The sequence below is a fragment of the Symphodus melops genome, assembly GCF_947650265.1.
Source record: "Symphodus melops genome assembly, chromosome: 5".
Lineage (NCBI taxonomy): Eukaryota > Metazoa > Chordata > Actinopteri > Labriformes > Labridae > Symphodus > Symphodus melops.
This window is the reverse complement of record NC_136695.1, coordinates 20,032,934-20,053,967: the sequence shown is the minus strand read 5'-3', so window position 1 is coordinate 20,053,967 and position 21,034 is coordinate 20,032,934. Positions and strand designations below refer to the sequence as shown.

General features: G+C 39.6%; 2 protein-coding genes across 2 annotated transcripts; both read right to left on the bottom strand.

Annotated features, from left to right (window-relative positions):
• Positions 1-121: 121 nt before the first annotated feature.
• LOC306823403 (solute carrier family 45 member 4-like) lies at positions 122-11,223 on the bottom strand. The gene is made up of 13 exons (XM_079342891.1): positions 11,052-11,223; positions 8,852-9,214; positions 5,702-5,890; positions 5,439-5,618; positions 4,702-5,336; positions 4,437-4,556; positions 4,089-4,331; positions 3,836-3,955; positions 3,494-3,593; positions 3,287-3,367; positions 3,068-3,198; positions 2,756-2,824; positions 122-2,569 (listed from the first exon to the last, which is right to left on the bottom strand). Exons 2-13 carry the CDS (start codon positions 9,099-9,101, stop codon positions 2,291-2,293), a joined length of 2,397 nt encoding a protein of 798 aa, XP_079199017.1. The 5' UTR covers positions 9,102-9,214; positions 11,052-11,223; the 3' UTR covers positions 122-2,290.
• Positions 11,224-12,548: 1,325 nt separating this feature from the next.
• On the bottom strand, positions 12,549-18,268 carry LOC306823402 (G-protein coupled receptor 20-like). Its single transcript, XM_079342890.1, has 7 exons — positions 18,182-18,268; positions 14,537-14,781; positions 14,163-14,429; positions 13,817-14,061; positions 13,247-13,331; positions 12,962-13,087; positions 12,549-12,738 (listed from the first exon to the last, which is right to left on the bottom strand). Exons 2-7 carry the CDS (start codon positions 14,732-14,734, stop codon positions 12,571-12,573), a joined length of 1,089 nt encoding a protein of 362 aa, XP_079199016.1. The 5' UTR covers positions 14,735-14,781; positions 18,182-18,268; the 3' UTR covers positions 12,549-12,570.
• Positions 18,269-21,034: the final 2,766 nt, after the last annotated feature.

The window sequence follows — 21,034 nt, the reverse complement described above, 5'->3', positions numbered from 1 at the left end:
TACATGCAGAGGGACATACTGGTCCAAATATAGCCTTCATTTCTTTATGCAGTGTTGTGAGTTGAATTATATATCATAGTTGATCATTGATTCCCCTTTGTTAATCTAATTCAGATAAAGATTATAAAATAAAATGTGATAGTCAGAAACACACAGACACAAGTAAAGGAGCATTCTGTATTTTTTTTTAAATTGGTACAAAAATACCTGATTTTCCTTGAACAACCTTTGTACAGCAGCAAAGAGAACCACCAATCACTACAACAACATACCAGTGCATGACTTTAAAACCAACACAATGATTATCATCCTAATCAAGTCCTAACATCAGCATAGAATCGAAATAACTTCAACATGCCAGTTGTGTCAAAGGCATATTTTAAAAGGTTGGAGACATTTTCCAAAGAACGCAATGGTACACCCAAGCATAATCTCTGCATTATGTACATACAAATGATCGAACTTTGTGTTGGTTCTTTGAAACACTGTCTCTTGAATTAGTGAAACAAACTGTCACGGCATTCTGATGTACCCTTGCATTGCTTGTTCATCAGGCTGTGAAAATAAAACAAAAGGCACCTCTCTCTCAATCAGGTCATAAAAGTAGACAATGTTATGCTACAAAAAAAAAAAAAATCTGTGCAATGTTTTTACGATGTTTTAACTTAAGGCCTTGTTTCCTCTGAGCTGGGAAAAAAAAATGTCTACAGCGAGGAAACGCAACTGAGAAGCTCCTTTGCTCCTCTCCAAGTGCTTCATTTGGTCATAAAACCCCAACAAAGGGAATTTCAAGTGTGCATAGGTCAGTCCATTGCCTTGCATATTACAGTACTTGCTCCTTGCTACAATTCAAACAGCAGCATGACAGTTTTTAAGTGCTGATGAAAGAAATAGTTTTGTTTTTAACTAACGTAAAGGTGCTCAGACAAAAAGCACATGCACTTGCTCAACACTCATGAGTGTTACAGTTCTACTAAAGGAATGACAGACTCCCCTATTTTTGTTAACAAGTAGCTTATTACTTAGTGAACATTGTGGTAGTTTTCCAATGCTGCCAGTACGTTAAAGTATGGCAGAGACTGTGCAAAACATTATTTTGCAGGTTGCTTAATGGTCCCAAAAATCATCTACAGTCTCTCTGTTGGCTCTTGTGTTAGTTACTCTGAGGTAGTATGAAACATGGCAGCATGGGAGCTATTTTTATACTACAGGACCAGGTTTTTTTTTTTTACTGGTTGTTACAGTTGTTTAAAGATATAGTCAGCAGATTACTATCCTTTTTTGCATATCTAGATTTGGCCGACAGGAAGAAAGGAACCTGAGCTGATTTTGAACATATCTACCAGTTTAACTCTACTTGGAATGTGAATAGATTTCTTGAATAGATCACAAGAACGCAAAATGAACACCACCCTGTTTTAAGTAAAACAACAAAACCAAAAACCAATCAAAGTTATATCTCAGAGGCCATGATAAACAGCCATTGTGTTATCATCTAACTCAATTATATCCAAACGTATCCTGTGTGTTTTTGAAAAATAAGAGAATATGGCATTCAGATTTCTGTGTTTCCGTACAGGCATGAACAAAAGCCTGCACTTTGAACTGCACACAGCGAGTCTTAACGGGATCCAACACTTTAAACGCATCTTAAATGTGACGGTAAAAATGGTATGGTATTTAGAAATATATTTTGTGTGCACAACAAACGCAGAGGCTTTACCTCATGGATTTATAAAACATCATATATCAAGGACTTCTATAACCAACCTGGATCAAATACGTGCCTCTTTGTCAGCCAATGGCTAATGTGGAAGTACAAGCAGTGTCATTTGACACATTTATGATTGTCCAATATGTAGTCATAGAGCAGCTGAAATGAAATGCCACAGTTAACATCATTCTGCAGCTTCAGGGTTACGGTTCAGAAGTTAGACAGAAAGTGCTCTGTGTGCTTCTCTCTCTGTTTTCAAAATCAGATCAATTCAGTGTCATGTGGATCTTTGTGCTTCAATGGCTTACTTTTCTCAGTCCAACCATCCAAACCTTTACCTCTCTGTTTTAGGGTTGAGGTAGCAAAAAACAAGTGGAGCAGCCCAAGAGAGTTTGTCAGTTTCTTTCTCCAGGAAGATGGAAATCATCCCATTCAGATTTGCGTAGATACCTTGTCAGCTCTTTGTCTTTCAAAGTAAGAGCTATTAAAGTCACAGACTGTCACATTTGACTGCAGCTGGAGTACTCCCCACATGTTGTGGCTTGTAATCCGTGTAGATTATTCACATGTTCATACTCAGGCCACAGAGTCTACTCTATCTCCATCTGTGAGGTTCAACAGAGCCAACCTCTGCTCACTGCTCCTTTCTCCATTCGAATCTCCAGATAAACCCACCACCAATTGGTCCTGCTTGGAGCTGCTGGGCTCCACATCAGGATAAATGACCAGGAAACAGGCTGTGAGGAAACCCAGGAAGGAGCCCCCAGAGGCCACTGCAGGAATGACACGCACACTGCCCACTGCTTCGACCACAGCTCCCAGGGCTGAGGCGACCAAAATCTGGCTGATATAGACCTGGTTATCAAAAAAACCCAGAATTATTCAACGAAGCATCGTTTGTCATTCAGCTCATCCAAACATTAAAACAAAAGAAAAGAGCCCACGGCCCTTGATATCAAAGCTTAAAAACAGAGAATCAATAAATTGGAGTTAGAGATAATTGGGTATTGTTTATCTGATAAGAAAAGTAGGTATACTCACTTGGCAGGATAAGATAGCGCAGTCAATCCCGAAACCTCTTCTAGTGTTGGCTGGACTGTGGTGAATGTACTGAGGAGAACGAACAGTGGAGGAGAAAAAGTCAAGTGTTTGTGGGTAACCATTTAAGAGCCAAGTGTTTTTACTGCCTATCCTGAGGTTTTTAGGCAAAATGACCACCAAAAAAAAAAAAAAAACTTTTCGTTTCTAGATCTAATAAAGACCAAGAAAAAATAAGCATGAAAATACCCGTTTCTATCTCAAGTGTATGGAAGATAGGGACAGAGAACGTGTCTACTGTAAGTGTGCACTTACCTCTTTGATTTCATGGTACTGCCCAAGTAAAGCATAGGGACAGTAGGAGATACTCATGGAGATGATGCCCATGCCACTGATCATGATCATGGCCACATAAACATTAGGGAAGATCGCCATGATAGCAGTTCCTAACGAAAAAAGGGGGGGGGGGGGTAATTTACACAATTTAGTTGACCCTTATTATCTTCAGCTGTTCACTCAATTGTGGCAACTGACCGATCGAGAATCCCAGAGTTCCAACAATGTAAACAACTTTGATGCTCAGATCGAAATTATCCAGGTACTTCTGAAGGAGGGCTGAGAGGAGATACGACAAGACAAGAGACACATTATATGATAAGAGACGAAGTAGGGAAGCACGTGCGTAAATGAAGGCCGCCACGCTAGTTGCTCAGCAGTGAGTCCGAAAAGTCAAACAATTACCAGAGCACACAGCAGCAGTAGCAGCATAGACCACTAGTCCCCAGCAACCCATCTGTACTCCTCTGTGATAGTTTTGGAGCTCTGTTGAATTGGATGGTGCCTGAAAGAGGGAAAAAAAGAACAGGGGGGGGAAACATTGTAAGTTGTCTAACACTTTATTTCAAAGACAGACTAGACTCTTGACTTTCTCTTGGGATCAATGAATATCTATCTATCTATCTATCTATCTATCTATCTATCTATCTATCTATCTATCTATCTATCTATCCTGATAACTGTATTTGTGTAGTGTGGAGGATGTCAGCTAAAGTTGAGTGTGAGTGAGTGTAAACGTGTGTGTACCATTGGGTCCCCGTGGTAGATCACTTGCCCCATGAAATCAGTATAAAAGACAGCTTCAGCAATAATGGAGAACCATGTAAGGAGGTGACACACACACAATCTCCACAGCTGCCGCGGCATCTGTCGTGAGACAGTGAAGAATAGAAGGTTTATATTGATGAGGAATTGTCAAAAAAGGTTTGATTTGTTTGCAGGAGTGCCTGCTAATAAAGCTGTAAATCTGATGCTGTACAAGTTTTAAGACTTGGTTCACCTTCAACATGGACAACCACAGCAGTCGGACAGTTGTACCCCTGTCTTCTTCCTCTATGCTGGAGCCCTCAGATGAAAGACTGCTTGCCGAAAGCTGCAACTCCCGCCTGTCAGCGCGCCGTTGGAGGTCAGTCAGATCATTCAGACTGCGTGAGGTTGTGATTGGCTGAGGACTTAAAAGCGTGCGCCTCAGTCGAAAGCGCTGGGATCCCACACGTCCGTAGTAGGAAAAAGTGAAGGAGGGCTGGGAAAAAGTGGGAAAAGAAAAAGATTGATGACAGGTTCTTAAGTTTTGAAAATACAAAACTATAACAGAAAGTCCTTCAAAAACTGTTAAATGCCAATATACCTGTCTGTAGAAGGTGTGGGGGTGTGGCCGTGATGTCACAGAGGAGTTGGAGGGACGGGTCAGCAGCCTAGTGGAGCCACTGCCTTTCATTAAATTGACACCATTGGTTCCTTTGACCTGCTGTGACAGAAGATATACAAAGATTTAAATATTAAACGGGGAAAGAGGAAAATAAAGATGTAATTCTCTGTCTCAGTTTCTTTTTATATTTGCCTATTCAACTCTTCTGGCGATGTCACCTCATCCAAAAAAAATCTTTTTTCACCTGTGTTTTTAGATGGGAGTCTGCTGAGCCAGAACTGCTCTGAAGGACAGGATGAGCTGAATCGGCAGGCTCGACGATCACCATCTCACCAGATATGGGCGGAGGTCCACCGGCAGGTGATGGAGAGTCAGTGGTGTGGTCTGATGGTTTAAAAGCATCATCCAGCCCTTCCTGCGTCTCTTGCAGAAAGTCTGGCAGGAAAAGTTGTCTATCCCTTTCGAGGTCTGAATCCAACTCGATTGTAGCATCCGGCATTGCCAACACAGAATCACTTTTACTTCGCACTCGCTCCACAGCTAGAAAGTCCCCATCCTCAGAGTCTGATCCTTTGTCCTCTCGAGAAGGGGCTCGAGCAGACCCGTCCTCCTCATCGATCACATCCAGTAGAGGGGGTGTGCGGCTAAACGGCCTAAAAGTCACTTGGCTGGTATACTCTCCACTTCCTGTGACTTTCAGTTGATGTGAGGGAGCTAATGTTTGCTCAGGGATACTAAGCATGTGCAGTGTGACAGAGATGATGAAGATGATGGCTGCAAACAGGAAAAGGATCTGCTCCTGGGATTTAAATGCTTGACCAAGAGCTGTACCAGTCCAGTCTAGACCTCCCAGCATGTAGCCCACTGCTCCACCAAGACCTGCACAGAAGCACGCAGACACAGTGCACATGTCAATGATTAAATAAAGTCTATGAAACAAAGGAAGCGTGTGACCTATACAGGTTTATGTCTATGTCTCACCTGCAGAGAAGGCATGAATATTCAGGGCCATGTCTTGCTCCTCAGTATCGGCAACATCGAGGAGGTAAGCTCTGATTGGTCCCTCAGAGGCATCAGCGCTGAAGTCCAGCACCACCACGCCCAGTACGGTGAGGACGATGCCAATTGGCTGACTGCTGGGAGTGTCACCGATAGAAAGGCCTGACAGAACGCCACATAACTTTTGGTTGAGCATAAATACATCCAACTTGCAGTGGGGATCTCCTTTTTAATCTCCAACTTACCGATTAATGAGCCATTTAAAAACAACGCCACTCCCAGGAGCACACCGACACACAGGGCCAGAATGAAGGGTCTTCTTCTGCCCCATCGCAGAGTGCAGCGGTCACTGGCTGAGCCAATCACAGGTGTGAAGAGGAGACCCAGGATAGGACTGAGGAACCATGTTAAACTGTAATACTGCTCTGGTAGACCTACAATGCAAAAAAAAATAAAAAATCAATGGCAGATTAATTTGAATTGATGGGATCATATGAGAGCAGAGATTAAACACAAGCACATTACATTTTATCTGCTGATGGATAAATCCTAAAATAACATGTGTGACAAAGATCAAGCACTTCACTGTTTATTTGGTCAGGCAGCACCAAGTATAAAACTTGCCTTGTTACATCTTAAATAGACGTTTTTGTGTTTGCCCCTGACTGTCTGTTTATTAAGAGCAAATTCTTGTTACGCTTTATCTTATGATCTTTAGTTATGTCTAATCTTTTCATTCGTATTTTTGTAATAACTCTGTCTTTGCCTGGGTTATATATCTACTGATTGTTCTTTGTACTGCTCACTCACTGCACCGTGTCTTGTCATCTCTTAAGGAGAGATCTACTGATCCGCATTTTTTCCAGTTCCGATCTGATTCCGATACATTTGATATCGATATCTATTACCATTACTAATAATGTTATTGTTGTCAGCTACACAAAGCTGTAGTAGACCAGGTGAGCATTGTTCTGACTTTACAGACAAACAGCAACAACTGTCAGGTTTTCAATCTGACACAAAAGTGTAAGAAATTTGCTTTTTATATATACTATTTTATTATAGAGGACGGTGGATAGGATCGGAGATCAGGGAGAGGGAGTGGGGATGGACACGAACTGTTCCTTCTCATCTTAAATTTGTCATGGAGACAATTTGTGGGCACCTCGGACAGTTCAGTCTGACTGTCTTCAAAGTCAGACTGTGTGAACTGAGAATGTTTCAAGTCCAACAATATTTCTTGATCAGTGACGATAATCAGAGTCCGATATCTAAATTACTTCAATATCAGACCAGATACTTTTTAGATCAGATCTGTCTCAGCTGTTATTTACACTTTACCACGTTTCTCTAACACTTATGTGTCTGTCTACAAACCCCCCTAGCAATGAGAAAGCTCCATCCTCTCTGTCTTTTACCTCCACTTTTCAGAAAATGTTTAATCAAACAGGCCGTTTGGAGAGGTTGTCTTTGTGACATCACAAAGGGCAGTAACCCCTCCACTAGGTTTGGGGCGACACTCTCACAGCGAGGCGTTGGTTCTGCCCTCTGAGTCTGCCCTCTCAACGTAAACAATAGGGCATGGTGCATGAAAGCCCAAGGCACATCCCATTCCAGAGGGGGCGTGGTCAAACACAGCTCACTTGCACTTAAAGCTACAGACAGATAACAGCCTGTTCTGAGCAAGGCTGAAATAGCGGGGTTTCTAAACATGCTAAAGAATAGGATAAGAGTGGATTTTAAACAAGAAACTTCACAGACATGTTTTGGGGACCTTAAAGACATATTTAAACTTGTTAAAAAGGAGGACAATATGTGACCTTTAAGAAAACGTTACTTTAGAAAGCCAGTCCAGATTGTCATGCATGCAGAATATTCAGGCACAAAACCTTTTTTTTTTTTTTACTTTTATTTGTTCACACTACAATCAACATGTGTTCTTTGTTACTATGGCCATGTTTCTAAAAGCAAACTCATGACAGCTCTGTCATTCATAGTTAAAGAATTACTACAGCTTCCTTTGCTGACAGCTTTCAGGGTGGCATTGACATTCCACATAGTGATGTGGCCCGTTACAACAATTCACAGAAATTTGCAACAACCAGCCAGAAACGTGTTGAAATCACCTCCTACTGACCCTGGGATAAGACAGGAGCAAGCTGCGGCATGCACTGAAGCAGGACACACTCATTCTTACAGACATTTCAATACAAATGCAGTTTCTCATTTCACTGACATTTCAAAACATGTCTTCAATTTATGTGGGATAGTCAGCAGCAAAATATAGTAAAAAAAAAAAAAGTTCTGCGACATAATATCCTTATTTTCCACCCCTTATAAAGAATCTGGATGGGTGAGCTGGCTGGTTCTCACGGGAACATGCTGCTTTACTCTGCTCCTGTCTTCTCTCTCTCTTAAGTCAACAAAACACAACACGACTTACTCGCAGCAGGAACATTTTCTTCCTTCCCGACTTTTCTATCGCTGCTCACTTTTAACTCTGTCAATTGGCCGACAGAATCACTACAACACCCTGTGGTCTTTTTCACCTCTGGACGCAGCTTTTTTTAATGAGTGGCTCTCTGTTGTGTTTGTCTCTTACATTTAGAAAGGGATGCACAAGCTCATGAGATCAATGGTTCTGCACGAGTGATTTAAGCGATGAGAAACAGCAACACAATGATAATGTAGAGCTTCCTCCAGGTTTTAAACTGGTAACACGATATCGCAAATATGAACATAAAAAAAAAAAAATGTGTATGGCTCATTGACTTGATTTGTTTTTTTCCATCAAGCATCTGTTTTAACAGCAACAGAGGAAAGTCCCACACTGGACTTGGTTGGAAGTTATGAAACACACTCTTTCCTACAATAATGTCAATACAGGGTGACAGGGAGACAGAAATGTGCTGTGTTTAACATTCTTGTCATACCTAGCCAGGGAAAATGCTTTTGTTCCCCTTCTGCTACAGTGACAAACCTTACATTGAACTGCATTCTCCCGCTAGCTTCTCCTGCACAGGTTACACTGTAGCTACTTCAAACCCATGGATCCAGCATGGCTAAGGCTGATGCACTTACAGTCATATTTCTCAAAACTGATTGTTTTGGGTTTTTTTTTTTTACATTTAAGGATATACTTGTTTTCACTACTTGAAGCAGGGAACATATCACTCAGACTCCTGTCAGGGCCAGAAGAATGAACAGCTGCTCTGAAATATCATAAGGCAATGTTGTTGGTGTTTTCAACTTCCCACTAGATACTTTCAGTTTATGGAAAATTCCAGTGCTGCCAGTACAGCTGAATCCCATATTCATGATGGCAAACACTAGAAAATATCCCTTAGAGAGGACGGTGGTGTCTGTCACCACATGACTGTAGTGTGTCTCCTTACCTATTTGCAGAAGCACTGGCGTCACCAGGGCAGTTTCCATGGCGTAGCAGAACTCCCGTCCAAACATCACTGCTCCGTGCATTACCCAGCGATGCAAAGGGATGCGTACACCTCGTCCTTCCTCCTCTTTCTCATTGTCACCTTCTTCTTCTTCTTCTTCCTGGGCTTTTCTCTTCTCTGGAGGGCCTGAAGCCTGCTTCTCTTTTGGTTCTTCTCCCATCATAGCCTGATTTGTCTTCAGGGGAACCATTTATATTGCTGGGTGGTTGGTTTTCATTGAGTGTGCATCATACAGTAACTTATGTACATGTTACATTTGAATAGAAATTGAAGTGTCCATGGTTTTCCTCCTGATCTCTCTCCCTGTGTAAGAAGATCAGGGTTAGAAAGATTGATCAGTGAGATTCTCTGCCAATAAGAACCCCCGAACCCCCCCCCCCCCCCCCAAGTTCAACGTCAGATACTTGCTAGTAAGTTATTAGTTATAGCAACAATTCCAAGTGTATGCTGTAAAAATATATATCATAGAGCTTCACATTGATCAAGCCGGACTGTGTGGCATGGCTTAGTACCTCAGAGTAAAGCAATGTGTTCCTCACTGCGGCTTTAAGAAATTCAAAATTCACTAAAAGACAGGCATAGACAGACAGGCACAGCCCCAGAGGTATGTACTGTCTGTGTGGAAGGCAGGGGGAGAAATGGTCCCTGCAGTTGGGCTTATTGTAAGCTCTTAAGCAAAATAGGTCTGAAAAGGTGTTTCTTTGGTTTGTCTCTGTTGGTTTGTCTCTGTATGCAGTGTCAGGATTGTGCAAGATTACTGTAGATTTGGGATCAGCAGCTAGGTCTGTGTTAACTTCTAAACAAGTCATGGTCAAAGCATTTGGAAACCTCTTGCGTAAGACTCACTGAATCATGCAGCAACCTGCAAAATCAACACTGAAGAAGTTAAACTCCACACAGGAGCAGATGAGGGGGCATTGGTCTTGTGGGAACATTGCCTGTCTTAAATGATTGATTGTCTTAAATGTTTGCTCCTACAGAAACACATCATCATCAAAGTACATACATACATACATACACACACACACACACATACATATATATATATACACACACACACACACACACACACATGTATATATATATATATTAAGAAGAAGGAAGAAGAAGGGATCAAACACCAAATACTAGAAGTCCCAAAAAAAAAACATTTTCTTTTACAGTCAACTTTTATGAGATGAAACAAATAACCCAGTTTAAGTAAAACAGAGTAATAACTTGAAGTTTTTATACAAAATATCAAATACAAATTAGAGTGAACTAATCAATCAAGAAAATACTAGAAAAATTAAAAGATGATGAAAATAATTGAAAGTTGCAGTCATAACCTCAGTAACCACAACCTTTAATACACACCTGACAAGTGAAGCAACAAGGCAGAAGTAAAGATCACCTATCACTACAGTTATGACAATAGATTAAATCGTTGGAGCCCATCTGATCTGCTTCTTTAATATGTGACGGCTGTCAATGAACATGTTACATGTTACCCTAACCCAATGAACAGTTGTTTTAGAGTTTAACATGAAGCCCACTTTCTCTGTGGTTATTGCTCAATCCCCTCTGCGATATGCTCCCAGGTTAACAAAGGGCTAGTATCGCAGATGAAAAGGTAATGTCACATGTAAGTTAATGAATAGACAAAATAAACTGAGCTATAAAAACACGTCTCAAACGTGGGAGACAGTTGAGAGCAGTGTAACGTTATCATAACTCACATGAAGTAACCTGCTCCTTCTTCGACATGTGCTGAGGTAAAAGAGATGTTTCTCAGGAATGACAGTGTGTGTGTGTGTGTGTGTGTGTGTGTGTGTGTGTGTGTGTGTGTGTGTGTGCGTGCGTGCGTGCGTGTGTGCGCGTGTCACAACAGGTTTCTGTCACGCTAGCGGTAACACGGACTTACCTGGGCTACCTTATAACCTGTTGTACACTAGGATGCATTAATTCATTCCAGCGATCAGTGGTTCGCCTCACATTGTACTCTATATACACACCTTCATATTAACTTTACATAAGCTGTGGTTTTACTTGAGGCTAAAATTATTATAGCAGGCTTGTTTCGCTAATAAATCAAACAGCTAACAGCAGGAAGTTAAGACAAATTCCCTTATATTGAAATCAGAAAAAAAATGTAACATACCTGGGATTTTACCCCGCCAGGATGCGGTCCAAACGGCTCTTCATTGTGTAAACTATCGGTAACGCGACAGAAAAAACTTTGGTTTCGGTTAGCAATTTGGCTAACCTTTGCCAGCTAACTGACCATCTGGATGACTACACTCATCCATCTCATTGGTTTCCACAGTAACAAAGCGGGGCGTAGTCACGCACATAACGTCATTAATCTCCCTCACTTAAGGAGGAGGCGGTGAGTTAATGCAATGATACTTAACTTATTTCTTGTCGATAAATAATACAAAAATTAACAATTAAATTCATACAATGATTTTATATAATTCAGTTTTAAAGAAGGTGTTTATCTCTCGGTTGAAATAAATTAATATTTTAAGTTATATGTTCAGCGTTTTATTCCGAACACAATTCCCATAATTTTGCCAGACATAAGGAACTTAATTAAGTCTACACAAAGTACCCTGAATTAGATGGTTCATTAATTTCTACATTACATGGATTTTTCACTTATTATATTCAATTTGTCTATACTGTCAACATAAAAAGGTCAAGAAGATTAGTCTTAAGTCACAATAGTACAAGATCAACTCTTAATAAAGTGACTGTCTTGAACATCCCTTTATTTCCCCCCCAGATTTCTGCAATATACAATTACTGAGACATTTTTACTCACACGTAAGGGCCTTCTGATTTATGTTTGTGTTGACATTTATTTTAATTGAAAAAACAATATTATTACAGCCCACTCATTCATAGTCATGATGTTTTCAGTCAACAAATAAATTTCTGGAGCGGTTATAGTACTTTCTGAAGTCTCTGTCTGGTATAGTTTTTGAAAAGGAGTGCATTGTTGCCCTCTGCTGCACAAAATGGTCATCACTGCTAAATACAAAAAAAAAAAAAAAAAAAGATTTGTTTTCACAAGGGTTTTTTGTTTGTTTGTTGTTGATGTTGTTTCAACAAATAATGCTTTATATTGGTGAATATGGCCATTTTTCTAATTAGATGACCATTACTGTGGGAACTTTTCTTTAAAGCCAGCTCCTTTTCCATGGCCATAAGATTTTCAAAGTTAAGTAAAAAAAAAAAAAAAGTCAAAGCTATCATTGTCCAAGTGCTGCTCCTCTTATAGTGGCAACTAACGATGTTCCTTGATTTGGTAATGTTTGTTTATTACTAGTTAATTAATTACTTAAAGATCTTATGAGATTGTTAAACACAGTGATTATGCTTATTTGCATACTTAAGCTGTCTCTTTTCAATGTTGTAATTCATTTATTAAACTCATAGTTGAACCAGCTCCTCAGCAGTCCTTTACTTTTTGTTGCACTTGCACTTTATCAGTGATATCAATCAAGTCATTATTTTCTGTTGATCCTGGGAGCTTTGAACTGTGCATTTATACATTGGACAGCATGCTGCAGAGTCCAGAAATATTAGCCTGTTTAAATCAAGCAACTGTGCATTCTTAGTCACTTTCATCTATCTTCACTCAGTGTAAATAGCATTCACAAAGTGTGGTTCTTCTATGCATTGTCTTTCTGCAGTGAAGAAGAAATCTTGGTCATCACAACCACATCCTTGGTGATGGCATTGGCTGTCCCTCCTGAAGCCTTGGAGCTGTGCTGCATGCTGATGATGTCACCACTGGTCTGCTCGGGCTCTGCACGACGAAAAATATTCCTCACAGTTGCCTGAGGTGAAAAAGGCAGTGTGTTTTCCAGTGAATTGATTAGTAAATAAGGGAATAGATGAGTGAGAGATAGACAGTTTGTGGATGGAGGGTTGAAAGGTAGATAGGGAGACAGGTAGGATTGTGTGCAATGGGAATAATGTTTGTTATGAATTTGTGCTGGACAAATGAAAATTAAGTGATGCTAGGGGAAGAATGGTGAAGAAAACCTTGCTCAGTCTTACCTGGAAGTTATTTGTAACAAAGCAGTATACAACAGGATCCATACAGCTATTCAAACTGCTGAGAGTGACTGTCAGGTGGTAGACTATCACATGATGTGGCAAGTCAGGGTAGAAATACACCACCACCTACAACACACACAAAGCCATGAGATGATGCAATACTTTTCTTATGTTCTGTTTCTTATTCCTTTTAGTCTTGCAATTCCTTAATATTAATCTCCATCCTAATGGTTGAGAAGCCAAAACATGATGATGATACATTTTAAAACAATGTCTCCCCTTCACCTGTCTGATGTGGAAAGGTGTGAAGCAGACGGTGAAGATGATCAGCACTGTGGTCAGCAGCTGGACAGCCTTCCGTCTCCTGTCCCTGCATAAAGTCAGTAAAAACACCACTTTGACATCTCATCAGCAGTAAGCCTGCAGCGCTTTCATTGCAGAAAACGTGAGCTTTTGTGTCACTCGTTCATTTCTAATGCACTGGTTTTTTTTAAAGGGTCTTTTTGTGTAGCCAATTGGGATCAAAGCAAATTGTGCAGTGATTTTTTTCTCCACTTTCCCCCAAAGCTTAAATGATTTAGAGACAACAAAAAGATGGATAAAATATATAAAAGTTCTTTCTCGGAACCGAAAAAAAAAGGCAAAAGGATGAGGAAATAAAAATGAGCACAACAAATAAATGAGCTATTCAGAGTCACTGCAGTAGGGCACTCGAAAAAAAACAAGTGGTCCAAAAAAACTTCACTCTCTTTTTTCTTTGTCTTTTTTGCTATTGATGCTGTTTATATGACCTGTTTTACTGTTTTTTGGAGCTGCTGTAACACACAAATTAAAGTTTATCCTTATTGATTTAACCTGCTCTGCTGCATCAGACGAGGGTCTGCCAGTGCCCACATGATCCTTAATGTGAAGACCACTATGATAATGAGTGGCAGGAAGAACTCAAAGATGGTGAGGAACAGGAGCTTAGAAAGGCAGCAGCCTGGGTGCTGGAACGCAGTGGAGAGGAAGGAATATGTGACCACAATGGCAAAGAGCCAGACAGAGACACACACACATTTGGCCACGCTGGAGTTCCTCCACCGACGAGAAGCTTCGACCTAAACAAAAGAAAAGAGCATTTGTTGTTTATATACCATCTAGTTTTGAAGTTAGAGTTACAGAAAATTATACCGGGAGGGTTTAGACAGACCACACCCACCTGCACAATAGCAAGGTATCGGTCGACACATATGCAGGTGAGAAACAAGATGCTGCAATACATGTTGACAAAGTAGCTGAAGATGTGGAGGTAGGAACAGGTGAGACAAGCTCCTCCACTGTAGTAAAGGAGGATACGAGTGGGCAGAGAGAGATTGACCAACAGATCTGTCACTGCTAAGTTGATGGTGTAGATCACTGATGTGGTCTTCTGCCTCGTGCGGCAACAGAAAACATAGAGTGCGACTGTGTTGAGCACCATACCAACCTGAGAAAGAGAAAAGGAGAATGAGAGCGCTTACTTAGATTTCCATTGTCCGAGTCAGTTTTAAAAATTCACATAAAAACTGTAACAATATCTGCCAAAGTGCCCACCAAGAATATGAGGGAGTTTATGACCATGAGTGTAATCCAGAGGCCGTAAAAGTCGTCGTAGAGCCCCTCGTCTAAATGAGCCAGTCTTTGAAGATATGCCTCCATGCCACTTCTGTTACCAGGTCCGGCTATTACAGGCAGGATGGAAGATGATGTGTTGATGAAAAGCCAGGAATCTGTGCTGTTAAAGCTCATCATAATGTGATATTGTGAATGTTGAAGATGATCCAGAGTTGGTGGAGAACCTGTTGGACAAAAACACATTTTATGGTCGGGTGGTCACATCAAATAATACTGATGTTTGTGTGTTATTAAAAGTTGCCTCTTTGCCACGTTACATTACATTTGACCTCTATCTAAAACTTTTAGCTGCAGGATATCCCAGCATGCAATGGACAACTTGCAGGGAGACAACCAGATCACGTTCACACTCGCAGTAGACTGTGGAAATAAAGTAAATACACACCAAGGGATAACATAATGTGACCTGTTAAGATTCAAACTTAAACTTAAACCACATTTGCTTGATGCCTTTTTTGTTTTGAAATCTACTCAACATGTGCCTTTTCATCATACGCCTGGCCAAGGATTAGTCAGTTAGTCCATGACCTAAATAATAATCTCACCGCCCCTTTCACACACAAACATTCAGTGTGTCCTCAGTGTTGATGTTGCAGATGGCACAGCCAAACAAACCAAACCAATATCCTCTGTATTTAGACATATGTATATATGTATGCCTCAGCATTCTTCCACGAGGCAATCAGGTATATTTATTTCTTAAAAATGTATTGATATAAACCATTTAAATATCACAGCGTTTTTTTTTGTTTTTTTTTAACATGGACACAAACAGCACTGCTTTCTTCCAAAATTTTACATTTGACTCAGAAGAAAAACCCTGGGGGAGGTGCAGATGGTCTAGCGGTAGGTCACACCCCATGTACAAAGGTAAAAGTCTTCCAAGCAGGGAGCCAAGGTTCAAGTCCGACCAGTGGCTCCGTTCCCGCAAACAATTCCCAACTCTCTCTCCCAGATTTCCTGCTCTATCCACTGTCCTATCAAATCAAGGGGGAAAAAAGCCACAAAATAATTCTTGAAAAAATAAACAAAGAAAAACAATCCTGGTAATGTGGCCTGTTTGTTTTTAGTAACTTCGGAGAAGTTTACTTGTAATTGAAATAAAGAGGGGTTGTAAACTGGGACATCTATGAGAATTGATGCAGACATTTTCACATTTCCATAGTGTTGGGATTTATTTTTAAAGGGCAACACAAAATCCTGAAGTTCTGAGATAATACAAGTGTGACCCTTTCCATGTGGTGTGTTCATTTATGAGAAGGAAAATGTGCAAATATAAACTATAATCTAGGGTGTGAATATTACAGACAGCAGAGGGCAGTCACTTACTATAACACACTGAATAGCTCAATGATATATAGCTGGATGTTTTTTCTCTTTAATGTTTCCTTGTCTGCTGATGCAAATCATTGAGAAGTCAATGGCCACATTAAGACAGAGCCTTTAGGGTCTTTGAAGGACACCTGTAATTATGAAAGCATTAAAATGGGTGATGTAGAGAGAAAAAGACTGGACAATGGAAGATTTTTTTTTACAAGATCATGTGCACCGATTTTTAGTCAGTGAAAGATACTTCAGCCTGTTTGTGACTGTAGTTTCACCTCTTGAAAAATATTGGTACTTCTATAGCGGACTTATTTTTTGTGTGTTTTTGTTATTTGTCTGTCTGGTGTCACTTCAAGATTTATTTTTTAAACCCACGATATTGGAAAGTGACAAAGTGAATAAATACAATACATCCAAAAGCCTCAGAAGCCTGGAAGAGTCAAAAACAAGAGAGATCCACTCAAGATTTTATGACTCTCCAGTGACACAACAGTTACATTTTGATTTCATATAAAAGGGAAATGTAACTGCATAAGGCCCCCCTTGAGGTTAGCATACTACTGTCTTCTGACAATGTTGTTCAATTGCTCATGTTGATCCCAAACAGAGTCAAAGAAGCCCATGCATATTGTTTTGTCTTGTCTCATAAGTGAACTATTGCAGAGAAATAATCATCCAGCTAATGAAGAAAAGCCATAGAGAATAACATGCTCAGTTGAAGGTGAGGCATGAATAATGTAATTCATCTTTATAAAGAGCGGTCTTAACAAACAAGGACCACTGAAGGAAATAAATAGATTTTTTTCACAGTGACATCCCCTTTTTATTGTTCAGCTTCCTGGAGCTGGTTCATCATCATTAACATCAACATTAATAATGTATCAGTGTTATGATCATCGCTCTGATGAAAAAGTGCATTAAACCACATACTTCTGTTCAGAACTTAGGCATTGAATATATGATGCTCTAAATGGTGGATTTTCAAAGCTGGTCTGTGGATCCTCGTCATATCTAACTGCTAGAACCAGGTTCTTGGCTCAATTAGCTTGGTTCAACTTAATGCTGGGTCATGACATGTTAGCATGCTAACAAGCTAAACCTAATTTGTTAGCATGTATACCCTAGTACAGACTTAAAAAGCTGTGAGCTTGGTTTTTGACTCTTATCAAAGGCCCCATTCCTGCTCTATACGAAAAAATATGAAATCAATATGTGAGCCTGTATTGCATGGTGTATTGAATAGAGTGATAAATCATCAATAAATTGATTTTGGCCAGCAATATGCAACACAATCCGGTAGTTTAAAGCTAAAGTGATAAGCCCCAAATTTAGAATAAAAAAAAAAATCTAATATAAATTCTTTGGTTGTGGTGTTTAAAGAAATAAAATAAACATTATCATATAGAATATTTTATTTTCATTAATCAATGACGTCATTTAAAAACTCATTAAAAACTTTGTCTTTGGAGCTATTGATTGAAAATGGGCATAATACTGAAATAAATGCGACGGTCCCAGGTTTGAGTCTGCACAGATAATCAGACATAATTCAAATGCGTCACTGCAGCTTTCTTCATTGTTGCTCTTCCTCTTCCAACATCAGAGAGGGAGCTGATGTAATGACTGTAAAGTGATACAGAGGGGAGAGCAGAGGGCCCAGAGGCTGATCACAAATAACACTGTCCAAATAAATTCCAGCAGCGTGGGAGCCCTGCTTTGGTGGTAGAGTCAATGGGTGTGTGTGTGTATGTAATTGTGCACGTACATGCCTAAGATATAATGAAACAGACAGGATGGGATATTGGAATACAGATCTCACGCTGTCCTGCTTCAAATTATAGCTTCAAAGATTAAAGACCTGCAAGGCAAAATGAACATTTTGTTTATACTGTGATACGAACAGCAACTATCATGCTCTGAGATACATCATGATTTTAGATTCTTTTAACGCTCTTCTTTGATGGCCATTGATGATCAAATGTTTGCCTAATCTCATTAATTAGGGCCTCAATGGCATCAGTTAAATAAACAAACTTTGAGAGTGGATGTGGAGTGGAAGTTTAATACATTTTGGTAGAGTTTGGGTGTTTTTGTTGCATGAGACGAAAAATAACTAATACTTTTATTCCCTATTCCTACAGTATCTTTAAAAAACAAAACAAGCAGAAACACAGCCAGGTTTATGCACAGCATATAGAAACTAAACTCTTGGAGAAAAGGAAAAAACATTAGACTTACTGAAGTAAATTCAAACCTGTCACTGTTGAGGTTCAATTTTCTTGTCTGTCCAAATCCAAAGATCCTTGTTCAGTATCAAAATAGATGACACTCGGTCTGTTCCAAGACTTCGACTTTTAGTGCATTGTAAACCTCTGTATGATCTTTAAATATCCACTTGCAAAAGTCACTTTCTCTCCTTAGTGCCTACCAGTGTGTCAGTGGTGTGTCTCTTTTAGATTCTCCAATGACTGTGGAAATCAACACACATCTCCAGATCTGAGAATCAGGAAGCCTCCCTGTCATTTCTGTCACTTAGTCAGCTTGTCTGAAGTTAATCAGCGTTGTTTTTACAATAGATTTCTCATATGTCCTCAGATCTTTCTGCTTCCCTCCATTGTCGTACATCTTACTCCTTTCAAAGTGTGTTTCTTCCTCGCTTCTTCCTTTTTTCTCCCCCCGTTAACATCATTTTTGGTAACACACTCTCTCTCCCTACTCACCCTGTCTCCGTACTTCCCTCCCTTACTCTAAATCTCCTCTCAGTTTGGCCTTCACAGGAAGTTTTAGTGTGTTTACATTCTGCTTGGACAAGCACATGCATGCCCTTGGGCTATATTATGAACACTCTACACTGTAAGCAATTGCTGTTAATTTACGGCCAATTTTCAAAACTGAAATACTGTTTTGATTTCAAACAGTTAAGAACTATAGTTAGCAATTTTCAAAATAATTAGAATTACGTGGGAAAAGAGGATGCCTTAAAGTACATTTTCAACATGTGTCCATACAAGAATTTTTTTTTTTTTTTTATTATATATAATCATATTTGCTATCTATCTATCTATCTATCTATCTATCTATCTATCTATCTATCTATCTATCTATCTATCTATCTATCTATCTCTCACAAAAAACACTGGTACGGGTTCACAAGTTTATGTACAAAGCATTACACCCTGCACTCATACATTGAATAAGTTACATTGTGTAAAAGTGTGTGTCTTACAATGTCTTGTTACAGTGTCTTTGTTTTGGAGCGTTTGTGTGTGACTGTCTCATTAGGACTGATTTTTATCACCAGTGCTGCCTGCTGGAAAAGCATAGGCAATCAACCAATCGGAGGACAGCCCTGCAGCCACACACCTTTAAAAGAACTTGCTCAGCCAGCAGTCGGGACACAGCTCTGTTTGTATTAAGCTCGCTTTTGTGCCTCTCATTTGTTTCGTCTGTATGTTAATGTTCCTTAAAATAATTTCTTGTTTATTGTCTTTTGTTTTCTGGGACTTTTGTTTCTTGTGTTCAGCTGGGTCAGGTATTAGTATTTTTGTTGATACTCACATTAGGTTTTGTATTTCTTTAGAAACACTCGGGTTAGGAGTGCTGTTGGTTGTTGTTCAATTTGGTTAGTGTAGTTAGGTTTTATTTTCATTTATTTCACTATTTAGATTTAGTATGTAAAACATTTATTTAAAGTCCTTCTGTTTTTGAACAGCACTCATTGGCCCTTTCAGTTTGCCTCACCTTTTGTTATGTTTCACAATTTGCTTCTGTTGTAATAAATAACTTGTATATATCAAAAACATCTGGTTTTATGTTGCTTCCCTTTCCCTCCATGAGCCAGGACGTAACACTGTTTTTGACTCAACATTTAAAAAAATAAAAATAACAGTCATCTTGTGACGTCTCCCACTCATAGAACTGGATTTAAAGTTTGTAACCTCATAGGAACATTTTTGTCGGTTAAGACAAACAAAAACACAACAACACTTTTGTTGACATTTTAAGCAGTGCTGTGATATATCCAGGAATGACACTGTCACATTCCCTGGTTAAGGGTTTAGTTTGTTTCTATTTCTTGTATCATGTCCTGTGTTTGTGTTTTACTTTGTTCTTGTCCTCAGTTTCTGGTCTTGTGCTTTTTGTTCCTTGTTTCCCTCCTGTCTGATTACCTGATGTGTCTCACCTGTGTCTTGTTAAACCCCACCCTCTTTCAGTTTATAAGTGTCTGTGTTTCCCCTCACTCCTTGCCAGTTCGTCTCATCTCATTGTAGTAAGCGTTCCAGCATTATTCTGTCTAATGTTCTTGTTCTGACCCCCGAGTGTTTTTGGATTCTGTTTTGCGTGCCGTTTTTGTACCACTGCCTGGATTGACTGACTACCCGTGTACCAAAATGGATAAGTGACCAGACTTTTGTCAGGGACTGGATACTATCTTAAACATTTTTGTTTGAAAGTTACTTAAATAAATGCCACAAAAATCAAGGACGCATTTATATTGAATACATTTTATCAGATATATTAAGTTAAATGTACATGACTACAGAATCATTTATTACATTTCTTGAAAAAAAAAAAAGTTTTCTGTTCTATGTATTTCCTGCTGCTGGAAAATGTGAGTAAGACATGACTATATTTTCAAGTTGAAAAGAAAAACTGGGTCAAAACAAATATGCAAGAAATGTGATCTTGTAAATCTCCTTTCTTTTGTATTGTATACAGATTGCTGTATGAATACATCACACGTCTGGCTAAAAGTCGTATAAGTCTGTTTGTATGACGTGTATCTGGGCCTAAACTTCATCCATCTTATACAATGAGACAGGTTTGCTTCTCCGAGTTTCCTGTCTAGAGGATCATTATCATTCACAGCTTGTCAGCATTCTGTGGAAAGATCCGGAATAACGGATGTCAGAACAAGAGCCATGGGACAACCTGTTACTAAGGACGAGCGCAAAGAAGGTGCAGGATAGGGACAGAGAGAAGGGGGGAGGGTAAAGTATGAATAAGACAAAGAGAAGTGAGAGATCGAAACCAACAAGGATTATTAAATGACATGCATTTGTGTGTCGGGAAAGACACATAACTGTCTGT